Source organism: Apium graveolens, unplaced genomic scaffold, assembly GCF_009905375.1.
Source record: "Apium graveolens cultivar Ventura unplaced genomic scaffold, ASM990537v1 ctg2959, whole genome shotgun sequence".
NCBI lineage: Eukaryota > Viridiplantae > Streptophyta > Magnoliopsida > Apiales > Apiaceae > Apium > Apium graveolens.
Window position 1 is genome coordinate 62,748 of NW_027417873.1, and position 16,807 is coordinate 79,554.

General features: G+C 37.4%; 3 protein-coding genes across 3 annotated transcripts; all 3 read right to left on the reverse strand.

Moving 5' to 3' along the window:
* Positions 1-5,117: 5,117 nt before the first annotated feature.
* On the reverse strand, positions 5,118-5,585 carry LOC141700832 (uncharacterized). Its single transcript, XM_074504518.1, has one exon. The coding sequence runs from the start codon at positions 5,583-5,585 to the stop codon at positions 5,118-5,120; it is 468 nt and encodes a 155-aa protein (XP_074360619.1).
* A 2,971-nt stretch (positions 5,586-8,556) lies between these two features.
* On the reverse strand, positions 8,557-9,057 carry LOC141700833 (uncharacterized). Its single transcript, XM_074504519.1, has one exon. It carries the CDS (start codon positions 9,055-9,057, stop codon positions 8,557-8,559), a length of 501 nt encoding a protein of 166 aa, XP_074360620.1.
* Positions 9,058-9,079: 22 nt separating this feature from the next.
* Positions 9,080-10,063, reverse strand: LOC141700834 (uncharacterized). Its single transcript, XM_074504520.1, has one exon. It carries the CDS (start codon positions 10,061-10,063, stop codon positions 9,080-9,082), a length of 984 nt encoding a protein of 327 aa, XP_074360621.1.
* Between the last annotated feature and the right edge of the window lie 6,744 nt (positions 10,064-16,807).

Sequence of the window (16,807 nt, forward strand, 5' to 3'; positions counted from 1 at the left end):
GAAGTCAAATCATGATGCGATTTGGGTGGTAATCGATCGGTTGACGAAGGCATCGCATTTCTAGCCAATAAATGAAAGGTTTTCGTTGGAAAAGTTGGTCAAATTGTATCTGGATGAGATCGTGATGCGTTATGGAGTTCCTGTATCTATCATGTCTGATAGAGATCCAAGATTTAACTCGAAATTTTGGCAACAATTCCATGAACATTTGGGAACTAAATTGAAAATGAGTACGGCATATCATCTGCAGACAGACGGACAAAGTGAAAGGACAATTCAGACGATTGAAGATATGTTGCAAACCTGTGCAATAGATTTCAAAGGAAATTGGGTCGATCATTTGCCCTTAATTGAGTTTTCCTACAACAAAAGTTATCATGCGAGTATTGGCATACCGCCTTATGAAGCGTTGTATGGAAGAAAGTGTAGATCCCCTACTTATTGGGATGAAGTTGGTGAGCGCAAATTAATTGGCCCAGAGCTAGTTCAACAAACGAAGGAAAAGATAGAAATGATTCGAAAAAGGTTAATTGTAGCTCAAGATCGCCAAGCAAAGTATGCAAATCAAGAACGGAAAGATGTGCAATTCGAATCTGGAGACAAAGTCTTGTTAAAGATATCTCCTTGGAAAGGTTTAACCCGATTCGGAAAGAAAGGGAAGCTGAGTCCTAAGTACATTGGACCATTTGAAGTATTGCGACGAGTTGGGAAAGTGGCGTATGAATTGGTGCTACCTCCGCAAATGCAACATCTGCACAATGTGTTTCATGTCTCTCTTCTAAAGAAGTATAATGCTGATGCGAGCCATGTGATCGAGTTGGAACCAGTGGAAATCTAACCAGATTTGTCCTATGTGGAGCAACCAGTGCGAATTTTGGATCGAAAAGAAAGGACGCTTAGAAATAAAGTTGTACCTCTAGTTAGAGTGTTATGGAGAAATCCATTAGTCGAAGAATCGACTTGCGAACTAGAAAGTGAAATGAAAGAAAAGTATCCTCATCTATTTGCTTAGACTAGATTTTGGGGATAGAATCCTTTTAAGGAGGGTAGATTGTGACGACTGAGAATTTTGCGACGTAATTAAGTCAATAAAGTATGTGTTATGTGATGTGATTATAATTATGTGACTAAGTGATGATTAACTGTCTTTTCTGTATATTAGAGTATAGGAGCGTGGATAAAAACGTTCCAATTTAAAGAGTCAGCTTAGAAGTTAAGATATGGCGTCGGGCCGTCAGGTAGAACGGAACCCGTCCAAATAAGAAGTTAAAGAATATAAAATGTAAAGTATGTGTGATTGAATGAAATGAATGTATAAATAAAGTATTTCGTCCTAAGTGACGTGTTGATTGGTAAAGATAATGAGAAGCGTAATCGAAACGTTGAGCGTCGGGCCGTCAGGCTGAACGTGACCCGGTACGCGTAAAAGAGGATAAAGATTAAAGAGGGATAAATTCTATGATCAGACCTGAGTCGTTATGTGATTATATATGTGAGATTGCTTGACTGTGTGCATGGCTATGTGTTCTGTGACAGTTTTTGTGAATTTTAAAGGAATTATGTGATTTAAATAAAGGTTTAGTTAACCTTCGCGCATTTTTATAAAATCATCCGAGTAAGATAAAAACATGGGATTTGTTCTGATATCTTCTTAGTAGTCCCAGAGACTTTTTACGAATGATAAGTGAATTTAATTGTTGGTCTTTGCATTTTTAAATTGATTTTATGTGGAAAATGTTATTATTAAAGCAAGCTTGCGAAATTCATATAAAATCAACCGTCTTCTCAAAAATCTATTATGAGTAATGGTTAAAAAGCTAATTTTGAGGCCTACGTATTAAAATTGTTATTTGCAATAATTTCCGACTTCCCGAGAGAGATATACTTTATATTTGATTTTTGTTACATATGAGTAAAAAGAAAAGGAACAAATGAGCTAAAAGGGAATTAGTAGATTACCAATTTGCCCTTGTTTTGGTGGGGTATAAATTCATTCTCCCCCCTCTTTTCCTTTCTTTTCCCGTGCACCCACTCTCCCCTCTCTTCTCTTTTCATTTCTTTCTCTCGAACACTCTCTCTCTCTCTCTCTCGGCACTCTCCATCTCTCATCTCTCTCACTTGCATGCAACCTTCAAAACCTACTCAAACTCAAAGATATTGCTACCTTTAGACTTTATTTTCGGTATACTCTTCGACTCCTATTTTCATGTAAGTGTTTATAGAAGTTTTGTTGGTTAATCACTATGGTGGTGTTCAAGGAAAACCATTTCTTGTTGCATAACCATGAGAGTGAATTCAAGCATTTTGGGGGTCATAAACTCGAGAAGAGACCCATTATGGGCTCTCTCAAGTTCGACCACCGCCGACCATGATCCAAAGGAGAGCCGGTGGAGTTTCTATGATATGATAATTTGATTTTAGCTTTGCATGTTATGGTTTCTTGAAAGCTTGAAAAAGGGTTTTTGTTTCTCCGTTGAAACTCGAATGTGTGCTTGATATAATGATTCCATTGATTGTGTTAGGAAGTAAATGGATGTGTGTAAATGATTGTTGCTTAGAAAATCAAAGATTAAGGTTTGCATGTGGGTTTTTACTTCGGCTTTTTGCTAATTAAATGAGGAATTTGATTTTTTGTAAGATGATCTTGGTGAACACTAAGCTTATATAGCCTAAAGAGTGATTGCATGTTAGTTTTAAAGAAGATCAAGTGGTGCATGTCAATGTTTAGTCCTTGAGTTGTGAATTTAAGTCTTGCCGAATGGAAAATGAGTTTAAAAGTGGTTAATTGTTGATTAAGTGAATGCATGTTGGTTGAATGAGTTAATTAAAGTTAGAATCGCTAGGTGATGCATGATTTGGTGTTAAGTGAATGGAATGATCTAGTTAAGGACTAAAACAAGTGGGAAATGTGATATATAACCTTGCATGTCAAAATCCATTCTTGCATGTTTGATTTATGGAAAACTCGAATAGGTTCTAAGGAATAAAAAGAGGAATTAAATTGGTTTTTGTCAATCATATTAACGGCTAGTGAGAACTTGATTGCATGATAAAGATGGGGTAGTGTTTATGTTCGAATTTTGATGATTAAAAGAAGTTGTTGATTTTGACTCTTAATGTGTTTGTGATTCGGATTTTTGATTAAAAAGGATAAGGTTAAAGTGAGTAAATGAACCTTGTAAATTGCATTAGTTGTGTATGATTGTGTGAGATTGAAATTGAATATATTGGATGTGTTTTGTATGTTTGGTTCGAATTAAGGAGTAAAAGAAAAAGGGAATTAAATCATTTGATATTAAAAAAGAGCTATAAGTGATAGCTATGGTTGTAAATGTTTGGTTGTGAATAAATCATGTACTCGTAAAGTTATATTAGTGTGATTTGAGAAATAGCTAAGATTAAGCAAGTGCGCTTCGATTATTAAGTATATAAAGATATAAAGGTTACGAGAAGGAATGTATTATGTGTTATGTGCTTATGTGTATAAGCTATATTCGTGTATTCGAGTCAAGGATATAATCGAGTTATCGTATAGAGTGATCGTTCCGGGAACGAGAGTTGAGAATCTGATTAAGCTTTGGTTTTATTGTAGATTCGGAGTGTGAGGGCATTCAGGCTAGGAAAGGAAAGGGTATACTAGGTGGCAGTTGTTCAACCTTCAGGAAAGCAAATTCAGGCAAGTAACTCTGATTACTTGTGTAAATGGTTATAAAGAGAATGTTGTTCATACCATGTAGAGTATTGAACTGTTTAATTATGAAACCCTGATACTGATTTGAGATACCCTGCCTTTGTTCTTGATAAACTGTTATTGATAATCTTAATGATTCAACCCTTTGATAATCTGTCCTTTCTGTTCAAGTTATCTATTAAGCCATGGATTATAATGAACCCTCTGATTATCCTTGTTAACCCTGTTTAATGATACCCCGTTTTCCTGATCACCCTATTGATCCCTAAACAAATGTTGATCCTTCTAACTTAAGTGCTTTGTTATCCCTGATACAGAATTCTTATGAATTGTTCCTTGCATATCTTTGAATCACTCCCTGAACTTTGTTTCCTTAAAATATGATTTAAGAATGAGTTTCGACTTGAAAGAGTCCGAATGATTTCAAATTTTTGGTAATGATAAAATTTTTGTACTCTTTGTAATTTAACTAGCCTTCGGGGTTTTATATTTTAATGCATCTGTTTTTCATCTGCATTGTCCGACTGCATTTAATTGTTCGCCTTAAAAATGAATCGTATCTTCGGCTTATTCTACCTCAACAATTTTAATAATAAAATGAATCGCATCTCTGGCTTCATTCGCCTCAAAGATCTTATCGAATTGAATAAAATGAATCGTATCTTCGGCTTATTCTGCCTCAACAATTTTAATAATAAAATGAATCGCATCTCTGGCTTCATTCGCATCAACGATCTTATCAAATTGAACAAAATGCATCGTATCTTCGGCTTATTCATTTGCCTTAACGATTTTAATAATAAAATGAATCGCCTCTCTGGCTTCATTTGCCTCAACGATCTTATTGAATTGAATAAAATGAATCGTATCTTCGGCTTATTCATTTGCCTTAACAATTTTAATAATGATTTTAATTTTTTGCTGCCTCACTACCCCTTACAGCCCCAAGGGTTGAAGGTCGAAGCTTGGTTCGGGCTGTTAATCCCTTCTTAATTCAGGCGAGGGAACATGGGCGTTGATCATTTTATGATCGCCCCTAGATCGGCGGTCATCTTCGGGATCACCCCTAAACCTGGTCGGATTAATTGTTTCATTATCTAGGCCGAAGAACCATGTCCTTCCTTTGATCGCCCCGGGACAGGGATTCCTTGGGCCTCATTAATAATAAATAATTAAGTTAAGACGAATGATAGGGCGTTATTCTAGGATTGCCCCTTAAGGCCCTTAATTCGTGTTTACCAATTCCAAGTTGCCAATATAGTGTAATGATGTTCGATTTTTGGGTGATTGCCCCTTGTGTCTTTTCTGTTAACAAATTAGACAATGGCGGCGGCCGAAGTGTTTATCTTCTTCGGGATCGCCCTCAGATAATACTCGGTCGGCCGCAGCATGTATAAATAAAGAAATTTTGACAGGAAATGCATCTTTATTTAATCAGACTGCTTACATTCTTCGCATATAATTGAAATACAAGCTTTTTAGAAATTTCTGACTGATAAAATTTCCGAAGGCGACTGGCATGCCAAGTGTTTTTAATTTGTTCGCCAGACAACGTTTCGAGCTTATAGGTTCCAGGGCGAACGACTTCGGTCACTTTGTAAGTCCCTTCCCAGTTCGGCTGGAGCTTTCCTTGCTTGGTCGGCATAGATGCGGCCAACTCCCTTAATACTAGGTCTCCTACTCCGAAGGCCCTTTTCTTCACATTGGAGTCATAGTGTTGTGCCGCTTGCAGTAAATACCTCATGTTCCTTTGATGGGCGGCTTCTCTTTCTTCCTCCAACAAGTCTACGTTCACCTTCAACCCGAAGCTATTAGTTCCCACATTGTAGGTCTCGGTTCGGTATGATTCCAAGCCCACTTCGACAGGAACTAAGGCCTCGGTGCCATAAGCCATTCTAAAAGGAGTTTCTCTGGTTGATGTCCGGGGGGTGGTTCGGTAAGCCCATAAGATCCAAGGGAGTTCCTCCGCTTATCTTCCTTTTGCCTCGCCCAACCTCTTCTTAATTCCACGGAATATCACCTTGTTCGCCGCTTCAATCGCCCCATTTCCTTTTGGGTGGGCCACTGAGCTAAATTTTTGTTGGATTCCGAAGTGGTGCAGGAACTTGCGGAATTTGTTTCCAACAAATTGAGTTCCATTATCTGAGATGCAGGTTTTCGGAATGCCAAACCGGAGAATGACCTGTTCCAGGAATAACTTTTTAGCAGCTTCTTCTGTTATGGTTGACAGAGGACGGGCTTCGACCCATTTAGTCATGTAGTCAATGGCGATTATGCAGTATTTCGCTTGCCTCGAGCTGGTAGGAAGTATGCCAACTATATCCACGGCCCATATGGCGAACAGAATTGGGCTTAGTATAGAGGTCATCTCTTCAGGAGGTTGTTTCGGGACAGTGGAGAACAACTGACATTGTACGCATTTATTTGCATAGTTGATGGCGTCTGCTTTCAAAGTGGGCCAGAAGAATCCCTGTCGGAGAATTTTAAAGGCAAGGGAACGACCAGCCAGATGCTCACCGCAAATTCCTTCGTGTACTACCTCCAAAGCCTGTTGCTGTTCTTCGCTGTTCAAACAGCGTAGAAGGGGTTGACTTACTGATCGGCGATACATTCGCCCATTGATGATAGTGTAGCTTGATGCTCTGTATTTAACCTTCAAGGCATCTTTCCGGTTGGGTGGCAGAATGCCCTTCTTCAGAAAGTTCCTGAGGGGGGTCATCCAGTCGCTTCCCTGGTGAATCTCTAGGCATTCTTTCTTTTCGATCAAAGGCATTTTGGCTTCGATGAGGTAAATAAAACCGGTTAAGTTCTGTGTCTCGGCCGAAGCTAGCCTGGAAAGTGCGTCTGCCCTGGAATTGTTTTCTCTGCCAATTTGACTTAATTCAAAGGTTTCAAATGATAAAGAAGCTTCTCGTACCTTAGTAGCATAGGCTCTCATTCGGGGATCCTTTGTTCATACTCCCCTGTGAAATGTTTCACAACCAACATGGAGTCGCTGAAGGCCCTTAGGTGCTTCGCCTTGAGGCTTCGGGCAAGCTTCATTCCTGCGAGGAGGGCTTCGTACTCGGCCTCATTGTTTGTTAAGGGGAAGTCGAACCTTATGGCCTGGCATAATTCAAATCCTTCGGGGCTGGAGAGGATCTAGCCTGCCCCCATACTTTTTTCCGGCAACCGACCCATCTACAAAGAGCTTCCACTTCCCCGGGATCCGGATTAGTTGTTCTTCAGGCGAGAGATCCTTCGGACCCGAGAATGCGCATTCAACCACAAAGTCGACCAAAGCCTGGGCCTTAATTGCCGTTCGGGGGACATATTCGAGATCAAATTCCCTGAGTTCAATGGACCACGCTACGACTCTCCCGGAGGCTTCGGGCCTGGTCAAAATCATCTTCAGAGGTTGATCGGTGACAACTTGGATCATCCGGCCTTGAAAATAATGTCGCAATTTTCGGGAGGCCATAACCAACCCATATGCGAATTTCTCGGCGTTGGGGTACCTTGTCCCTGCGTCCTTGAGAATATGGGACACGTAAAACACGGGATGTTGATTGCCTTGATAATTCTTCACAAGGACAGCCCCCAGAGTTCTGTCAGACACAGCTAGATAAAGCTGAAGAGTTTCCTTCGGATCGGGCTTCATCAAGAGTGGTGCCTTTGTTAAATATTCCTTTACTTCTTCGAACGCCTTTTGGCATTCGGGCCCCCACTCAAAATTCTTTGACCCTTTGAGCACGGCGAAGAAAGGAAGTGCTTTCTCGGCTGACCGGGAAATGAAACGCCGAAGGGCGGCGAGTCGGCCCGTCAATTTCTGTATATCTCTAATGCATTTGGGAGGTTCCATATTGATAACCGCTTCGATCTTCTCCGGGTTTGCCTCTATCCCCCGGGCGCTGACCATGTACCCGAGAAACTTTCCACTAGAGACTCCGAAGGTACATTTGTTCGGAATGATCCTCATGTTGTTCTTTCGGAGAGTTTCAAAGCATTCCTTTAAGTCATCGGCATGATCTTGGAACAGTGACTTCACTATCATATCATCCATGTATGCTTCCATGTTCCTTCCAATCTGCTCCTTGAAGACTTTATTCACCATTCGCTGGAATGTGGCTCCAGCGTTCTTCAGTCCGAAGGGCATTTTAATATAAGTATAAGTCCCCTTCGGAGTTATGAACGCTGTCTTGGGCACATCCCTATCATTCATAACAATTTGATGATAACCAGAAAAGGCATCCAAAAAACTAAGTACCTCATATCCTGCGGTTGCGTCTATTAGTTGGTCGATGTTAGGCAATGGGTAGTGATCCTTCGGACATGCTTTGTTGAGGTCAGTGTAATCCACGCACATCTTCCATTTCCCGTTCGACTTCTTCACGACCACCACATTGGCTAGCCAGTCAGGATACTCGATCTCCTCGATAAATCTGGCCTCTAAAAGTTTTTCCACCTCGGCCCTATTACCTTCTGTCGTTTGACTGCAAATGTCCTCTTCTTTTGCTTTACCGGCTTGGCCTCAGGCTGCACATTCAAGCAGTGCGTTGCCGTCTTGTGATCCAATCCGGGCATATCTTCGGGCCCCCAGGTGAACACATCATGGTATTGCCGAATGACAGCTATTACCTTCGCCTTCAGGTCTGGCCCCATGTCTTTGCCTATCCGTACCATCTTTCCCGAATGGCCTGCGTACAACTCTACTTCTTCAGTCTCTGCCGCGGGTTCGGCGATAGGACTCGAGAGATCAGCACCAAATTTTTCCAACTCAATGTTCAATGTTTCCCGACTCCCGCTGGGTTCGGATTCTGCCCGCTTCCTCTTTCCGGTTTCATCCGGCCCTTCATATTCTTGATCTTTCTCAAGGTCTTCGAGCATTATGATTCGGGCAGTTTTCCTACCCCTTTTTCAGTTGAGAACTTGAGTTTGAGGTGAGGTATGGACTCCACTACTTCGAAACTAGATAAGAAGGGCTTGCCAAATATTGCATTGTACGGGCTTTCAATCCGAACCACGTAGAACTTCACCAACTTCTTGGCGGTATACGGCAACTTGCCCAGGAGGACCGGAAGGGTAATCGTTCCCTCGAACTGAATTGGATGGTCTCCGATTGCATAGAGGGGGGCTTCATTGCAGGGCTCTAGTTGCTCTCCCGCCAAGTTCATCTTACAGTAGGTTTTGTGGAATAGTATATTGGCTGAGCTGCCGGTATCCACCATCACCTTCCATATTTTATTTTGCCCGATGATAGGATTGATGATCAAAGGGTCCTCGTGCGGGCGAATGACATCCTCATAGTCTTCAGTGCTGAAGGTCATGGGCATGTGGGGCTTTGCTTGCCCGAACTGATACAGATTGTACACCTGTCGGGCGTACATCTTCTTTGCAGTCTTGCTATCCTTATCCAGGATGCTCCCCCCAGATATAGTTTTTACTTCGCCCCTTTATCCTGTCCCTTCGTTCTGGCTCATCGGCCTCTACTTCCTCCTCTGGGTTTTCCTTCGGCCCCGATCTATCTCTCAGATCTCGGACGAACTGATTAAGCTCGCCGTCTTTGATCATGCGCTCAATGAACTTCTTGAGGCGGTAGCATTCATCTGTGTTATGCCCCTTGTCCCTGTGATAGTCACAGTACTTATCGGGGTTCTTCTTGTGGTTCGGGACCTTCATCTTGGCGGGGTGAACAAATCCCGGCTTGCCTTTTATCTCATGGAGAATCTTGGAGATCGGCGCATTCAAAGGAGTGAACACGGCCGAATCTCTATCTCGACGTCGTTCAGCCCCACGATCTGTTTCCTTCCTTCCTTCCTTTCTGCTATCCCTCCGGTCAGATCCTGATCTTGAGCCCTCATATCTGTCGGCTCGCTTTGATCGGTCATCCCTTCTTGTGTCTTTATATCCCCCAATACTTTCCATCTTGCGGCGAATATTCTCGCCTCTCACATATATATCATTTAGGGATTTTGGGGGGAAATCGTAAAGAGATGAACGAAGCTTTTTACCTTTATAGGGGTCTAGCCCCGCCGTTAGGAAGCCCATAGCTTTGATTTTGTCCAGATTGGTGACCATTCCCGCTTCTTCCTTGAATCTAGCAAGATAATCACCCAGCTCCTCATTCGCCCTCTGCCGACAATGGACCAAGGCTTCGGTGTCCTTCGCCTTTCGGCACAGGTGCGAGTAGTACTTTAAAAATTTCCTCTTCAACTGCTCGTAAGACCCGATAGACCGAGGCTTCAGGGATTTGTACCACATCGAGGCAGACCTTTTGAGATAAGTCTTGAACATTTTGCACAGCATTATATCGTTGTGGCCCATCCCAACCATCAGGAGTTCATACTTTTCACAATGGTCCTCGGGGTCCCCTTTCCCGTTGAACTCGCTCATCTTGGGAATTGTCTCTCTTCGCCCGGAGGGGGTCGGTACAGTTCAATCTCTTGTGTTACAACAGGTTCTCGATCGGGCCTCCTATCACCGAAGAGGGCCTTCTCTAAGCGGTTGAGCCTGAGGCGGGATCCATCGAGCTCGTCATCTAAATCGGAAGAGTAGGGTTGCTTAGCCCTCTTCCTTCGGGGATGCGAATCAGAGTCAAACTCATCTTCTTCGTCATACGCCCTTCGTTCCCTTCTATCCTTGTGTGCTCCGCCGGTCTCTTCGGCCCGCATCGCTTCTCTCAAGACTTGTTCTTGCAGTTCAATTTCTTCCCTCTGCAGTTGCAAGGCTTTGAGTCGGAGGGCATCAGCTTCTCTTTTCTTGGCTCGCGCTTCTGCTTCCTTGTCAATCTTATCAACTTTGGACTTACCCTTCTCCGCGGCCTTTTCTGCCCGAATCTTTAGGAGTAAGGCCTCTTCTTCAGAGGTTAACGTGATAACCCCGTCCTCGTCGACTAGGGAGGATGGTTGTCCCTTATTGGTAAAATCAGGTGGCAGTGAATGCTCATGAATTTCTGTCATTTTCTCAACTTGTAACTCTCGTATTCCCACAGACGGCGCCAAATGTTATGCCCAGATCCTTCGGTGGTATGAACAGGCTTCGGCTGGGTTGAAGAAGGCTTCGGCCGTACCTGAAAGTGAAGAGAATGCGAGGGTTTGGACCCCCGATTCACCTCCGGCGTGAGAATCAGAATCTGGCTGTAAAATTAGGGTAGTAATACAAGAGCAGAAAGTGTTGAGAGTGTGTATGTTTTATCTTACTTCACAAGGGTTTTTATACCCAAAAAAGGGTTAGAATTTGATACAGTTAAGCTTTTAGCTCTGATACCTTAAGATACTTGAAGGTTGTCTATATTACTAATGTTTGTATGTAAATATATACATGTAGCCAAGAGTGTATTCCTTGAAATATTCCACTAATTTTGGATATAGACTCTAAAGATATTATACAATTAAATGTCTGAGATATGCACATGTGTGACTGTAATTAGTTTCATGATTACAAGGACGGAGATATACTCATTATAATGACTGTTAATTATAAATCTTGAATCATTAAAACCAACCGATATTTCATAGTGATATTTACACATCCACATCTTCTGACGATGTAGTCCTCTAGGAATAAACATCAAGTTACCCTTCTTTCTAATACATGCAAAACTTGTCAAACATGATAAATTTATGAACCCAACACCCAAATTAGAAAATCATTAAGTTCATCATCATAATTCATTTGATCAATTAGTATGTTCTAATTTTTTTAAAAACTCAAAGCTCAAAAATAAACAATATCTAATTGAAATCATGAAGAAAGCTCCAAACAATTTGTGCATAAATTGTAATTCAAGCCTTGTATAAAAGCCTAAATTCAAACCCTAATTTTAACTGCTACAATTGTGTTGAAGTTATGAAGACTGATTTAGTTGAGGAAAGAGCTCTGAAGATGTTAATCCCTCATACATAGAACCCTAATATGAATGAGCTTGTTTTGTATTTTTCATTTTAACAATAGAAACATGTAGATGTATTTGTGTGTAAAAGGGGTGTGTATGTATAATGGTTGTGTTTACTTTTATTTCTTCATTTACTTTTTCGCCTAAAATTTCAGCAACTTCCACCTAAAAAAATTGGTCAAAGTGGAATGTCAAAAATTACCGCTCACACTTTTTGAAAACTCATTGTGAACACAAAAATATATTTGATAATAGTAGTTTCATCATGTCTAAGGCAACACTGGATTACATCAATTATAATGTTACATAAAATTATGCCTTATCTCAATTTTTAGTCATTTAAGCTAAAAAAATTTCTTGTAAAACTAAAAAAAGGGTTGGAAAAGGACATATATATATATGATGTAGGTAATAGCACAAAGATTGATTTTTGTCGACTTGGTAGCAAGGGTACACCGTACATTAGAGGGGATTGTCTTGATGACAAATATATGCTATGGGGCGAGGTTGGAATAATTTTCACTAATATCGGCTATAAAGATGATAATATATTGAATTCTTAGGAAACGTTTTTTTTTTCCAATACTGGCTTATTATGTTGCTGCATGGCCCTAATGCAATGATTTTTGTTGGTGCAGTTGGGTCCGGAAAACGTTGCTTAAGGTGTTCTAAGCCAATGTTCACGGGTATAACGCCAGTTTAACGTGTTGCATATATACAGGTGCATGAAAAGAAGAAAAATAAAGTAACAATGCAAAATAGAGATATAAACATAATAATTCTTTATATTTGTTTAAAATCAAAATAACAAATTATTTAAATAAGAAAAAAAGAAATATAAGATAGCATCACTCAAACCACTCCATATATAATAGCAGATACCGAATAAAACTTCTAATTCACTAACATTTATAATTATCATTTATAAAATTAAAGATATAACACATTATAGAGACACACACTAATATATTTAACAAATGAAGTAGGTAACAAAAATCATAAACCTAAACACATACATCATTTATATTACAAATCAAGTTTACAAAAGAACTTCTTAAATCAAGTGTACAAAACAAATTATCAAAACAAGTATGCAAATCAGTAATCGATTTAGAGACTTATAAGAACAAAAAGAAAACAAGATAACCAGGAACAAAATCAAGCACAACCAATAAAGAAGTACAAATACAGGGTCCTGCAAGTAACAACAAGAAACGAACAATATGTTAAAAAAAATGCGTAAATTATATAATACAAACATAAATTGGACAAATATGCTTATATTTAACAAAAAATAGACATGCATTCACAAAAACTGAAAAGTAACGTACTTTTTAGATGACCCAAGATAAAGAATCAACCAATCTATTAAAAAAGTTAAATTAAAATCCAAAATTTGAAATTTTGAAAAAAAATTAAAAAACACTTAGAAATCAAGGTAGATAACAGGTTAATCGAGTAGATATAAGCTCTCTCTGCAAGATTCGAGTATTCTAAATGAAAGTACCAAGTAGATATAAGCAAATTAGGAATTTGACATTTGCGGGTTTGTATATTAGGGGGTTTCGATTCAGGGTTCTTGTATGTAGATTAGTATTGACTTAGGGTTTCTTGAGAAGATTGTGAGTAGAGTAGATAAGATTTGAATAGAGTAGATTTGAATAGATTTAGAAAGTCGACTGGAATAGTGAAAGAAGGGGGGGCAACAAAATGTCAATGGGGGAAATGAAAATGGGTTGGGGGGAATGTTTTAACTAAAAGGGGAATATGTTTTAAGTTGGAGAAAATGTATGTGTCACGTCTTTTTTTAAAATTAGTTTGGACATCGCTTTTATGAGAAACTGTAAATTCTCTTTTAGAAGAAGTGATGTTAAAATATCTCTTTACATCAGTTGCCGAAGCAACCGATTTTAAATTGGTGATGTCTATTACTATTTTTTGTAGTGATATGCAAAAAAACAATTTTAATGTAATTTTTTTATCCTATTTCTACAACAAAAACGCATTATATATGAACAATTTTGGCATAGTATATGCATAATGCACATGATGACGATGATTTTGTAAATTGTGAGAATTTTGATGAAGAACAGAATGAAACAATAATTTTTTAGAAGATGGTGAATACTACTTTTGAATCAATTTATCAAAACAATGCATCGGAGTTCGTATGAAGCCGTTTCATTGAAAAAATAACCTTAACTGTAGTAACAATGGATGACTTGTCTCAGCTTATTGGATTAGTATTGCTTGATGATCTTAAATTACTTGTAAAGTACTACAATGCGTCAAAGATGATTAATTGATTGAATATGGAGTGTGAAAGATCCATACTTGCGAGAAAGATCGCATGTTATGTTACAAGAAAAATAACAGGACAAAGTGTGACATGTGCAATGGGGATCGGTATAAAGTGTAAACAGATCCTAAAAAGTAGAAAGATCTGACAAATAATATAACGTTACTTTCTATTATCATGAGATTGCATCATTTATTCAATATTGAGAATATTGCAAAATTTATAAGATTACACTTATTGGACATTAAAGTCCAGTTCAAACCATTTTAAGAAAGTAAACAAGCTAGTATTATATGATAGAACATGAAAGATAGCAAGTTGCCATTTATCACCTTAAAGAATGATCAAATTTTAAAGTCTAATTCATTTTAAATTAGACATTTAACCAACAATAATTGAGAAAATAAATCTAAAAAACACTGATATTTTTTTAATCATATTTTAACAAATAAAAACTACAAAAAGTCACTTCTTGTAGTTTCACCCTAAGAAATAATTGATAAAATATTAAAAATGAAGAAATAAAAATATTTATAAATTTCTAACATAACCTAAGCATTTACGTAGACCCATTATCAACAAATGTCCAACTTAACCTTTAAATTAAATATTGTTTGGATTTTAGAGTTATGAAAATTAAAAAAATGTAATAAAAAATTTCATTTTAAAGCCGGCACCATCAATAAAATAAATTTAACTAAATAAATATGTGTAATCAGATTTTTCAAATGGATGGTGGTTAACATATAATTGTAAATAAATATAAAAATATATTGTGAATTATAAAAAGCAGTGATTTAAAAGGATTATAAAGAATAAAGAATATTTTAAATAAGTGAGAAAATTAACCCTAATTAATGTGGATTCCAAAGTTGAAATAGACAGGCTTATTTATAAGAAAAATTAATTTGGGCTTCACATTTAAATTGGACATGTCCATATGTAAGAAGGTTCTAGATGCAGTAAAGGCCCATCTTCTAGAAACAGGTCATGAGGTGCACCCTACCTCACAGCCCTACATATACGGGAGATGCGGCAGCTTTTGTAGTCAAAGAAGATGAAACACATAAGCTAGATAAAAACTTAGGGTATATATATACAAATCTTACTTTCCTATAGTTTTTTAGGCTTTCAAGGTTCAGACGGTTAATCCAATGTCACAACACTATTGTTTCGCAACACTATTGATCGATAAAGTGACACGTCACGTTCGAGCAAAAAGAAGTTTGTTTTAATACAAATTCAGTTTGTTTGGCTTGTGAGCCATAAATAAGTTATAGTACCCATCTTTATTATCTTCTTGTTTGAGTAATTTCGAAACATCAATTCTAGGCACATTTAGTGTATTTAGTGTATTTTTGACCAATTTTTACCATTTATATTCCAGAAAAAGTGACTCATATTGCCTTAAAAGAGACCACATTTAAAGCAAAATTGACCATCTAACATAAACGACTATATTTTTCTAATATTTAATCATTTTTTCATCGGTTGGAAATAAGATTTATTTTGAATTTTAGAACCAATGGTCTAAAACCAACCAATAAAAAGACTATATTAGAACCAACCCATATTTAAAAGTAACTACCCAAAATCAACTGCCAGCCTTACTAATAGGTGGTTTATGATTTCAAAAGCGACTGATCTAAGTGACCTATATATTCTATAAATAACGGACTGAATTTTAATTTTTCAATTTTTTGTTTAAATATATAAAAAAAAATATATTATTTTTTAAAACGATCTACATGCACGCCAAAAAATATCAACATAGGTTCGATTTTAATGTTTCATAATAAAAAACGTTCATTTTAAAGACATAAAGAACAACCCGGAGACTATAACCAACCGCATTCAGTCGATTTTAGTTTAGCCCAAAAAAAGTTTTATATTTTGTAAAATTTTGAAGGGGGATTTGAATTTTCTTGAAAATTTGAATAACTCATCATTATAAAACCAATCAGTTAAAGACGATAAGCAAAAGAATTCTACTTATTTTAGTTTAGCCTGAAAAATTTAAATTTTCACGAATTTTTTTGGGTGGAAATTTGAATTTTCTAGAAAATTTAAATTAGCCTTAATTACAAACCTATCGCGTATTGATTGTAACCGGCCGAATATAGTTATTTTACTTTATCCTGTAAAATTCAAATTTTCGTGAAAATTTGAATAAACCGCTAGTTACAAAACCAACTGCTTTTTTGAATCATTCAGGTTGGATTTAATCCAACTTGGTGTTTTAATATGTTTTCTTTCTAATTTCTTTTATTTGCATATTTCTATTTTATTTATCATATCATTACAATAACTAATTTTTGGTGTAATCAACTTCATCCTCTTCAAAATTAATTGGTAATCATATCACAAACTTAATTGTGAATGGGTGTTTGATATATCCATCTAGTTTTTTAATGTAAAGATGTTTTAACTCTATATTTTTTACATATGTGAATTTGTATTCAAATTTCTCAATACTACACGTATGTTTATATACTAATCAATGCTCGGTTAATTTGGGTAATTAGAAAAATCACTTTGTTCCAACAAATGTTGAAAACAATAAATGTGAAGAAGAAGATGGCTCACTTGTGAAGAAGGGGATGATTTTATAGATGAAAGAATTCTACTATTTAGTGTTTAATTTAGTTCTATTGTAATTTATTTTAGTTTTTGGTAATAATGTATTTTAGTTTTAGTTGATTGTATCACTTATTATTTTATGACGATAATGAAAAATATTTATATGACTCTATTATTTGCATTTAAAAGAATTCAATTTTAATATATTGTTTTTGTGAATTACCAAATTATTGAAGTGATATTACCATACTTTTCTTTAAAGCGACCAAATTAAAGTTATTTCCAACCACCATTTTCACCATAAGCAACCAAATTCAAATCATTTACTACTATCTCCTTCAACATTTGTCTATTTTGCACAATT

Coding starts and splice junctions, on each gene's coding strand:
- LOC141700832 (XM_074504518.1), bottom strand. CDS start 5,585: ATGGCTTATGGCACCGAGGCCTTAGTTCCTGTCGAAGTGGGCTTGGAA.
- LOC141700833 (XM_074504519.1), bottom strand. CDS start 9,057: ATGTACGCCCGACAGGTGTACAATCTGTATCAGTTCGGGCAAGCAAAG.
- LOC141700834 (XM_074504520.1), bottom strand. CDS start 10,063: ATGAGCGAGTTCAACGGGAAAGGGGACCCCGAGGACCATTGTGAAAAG.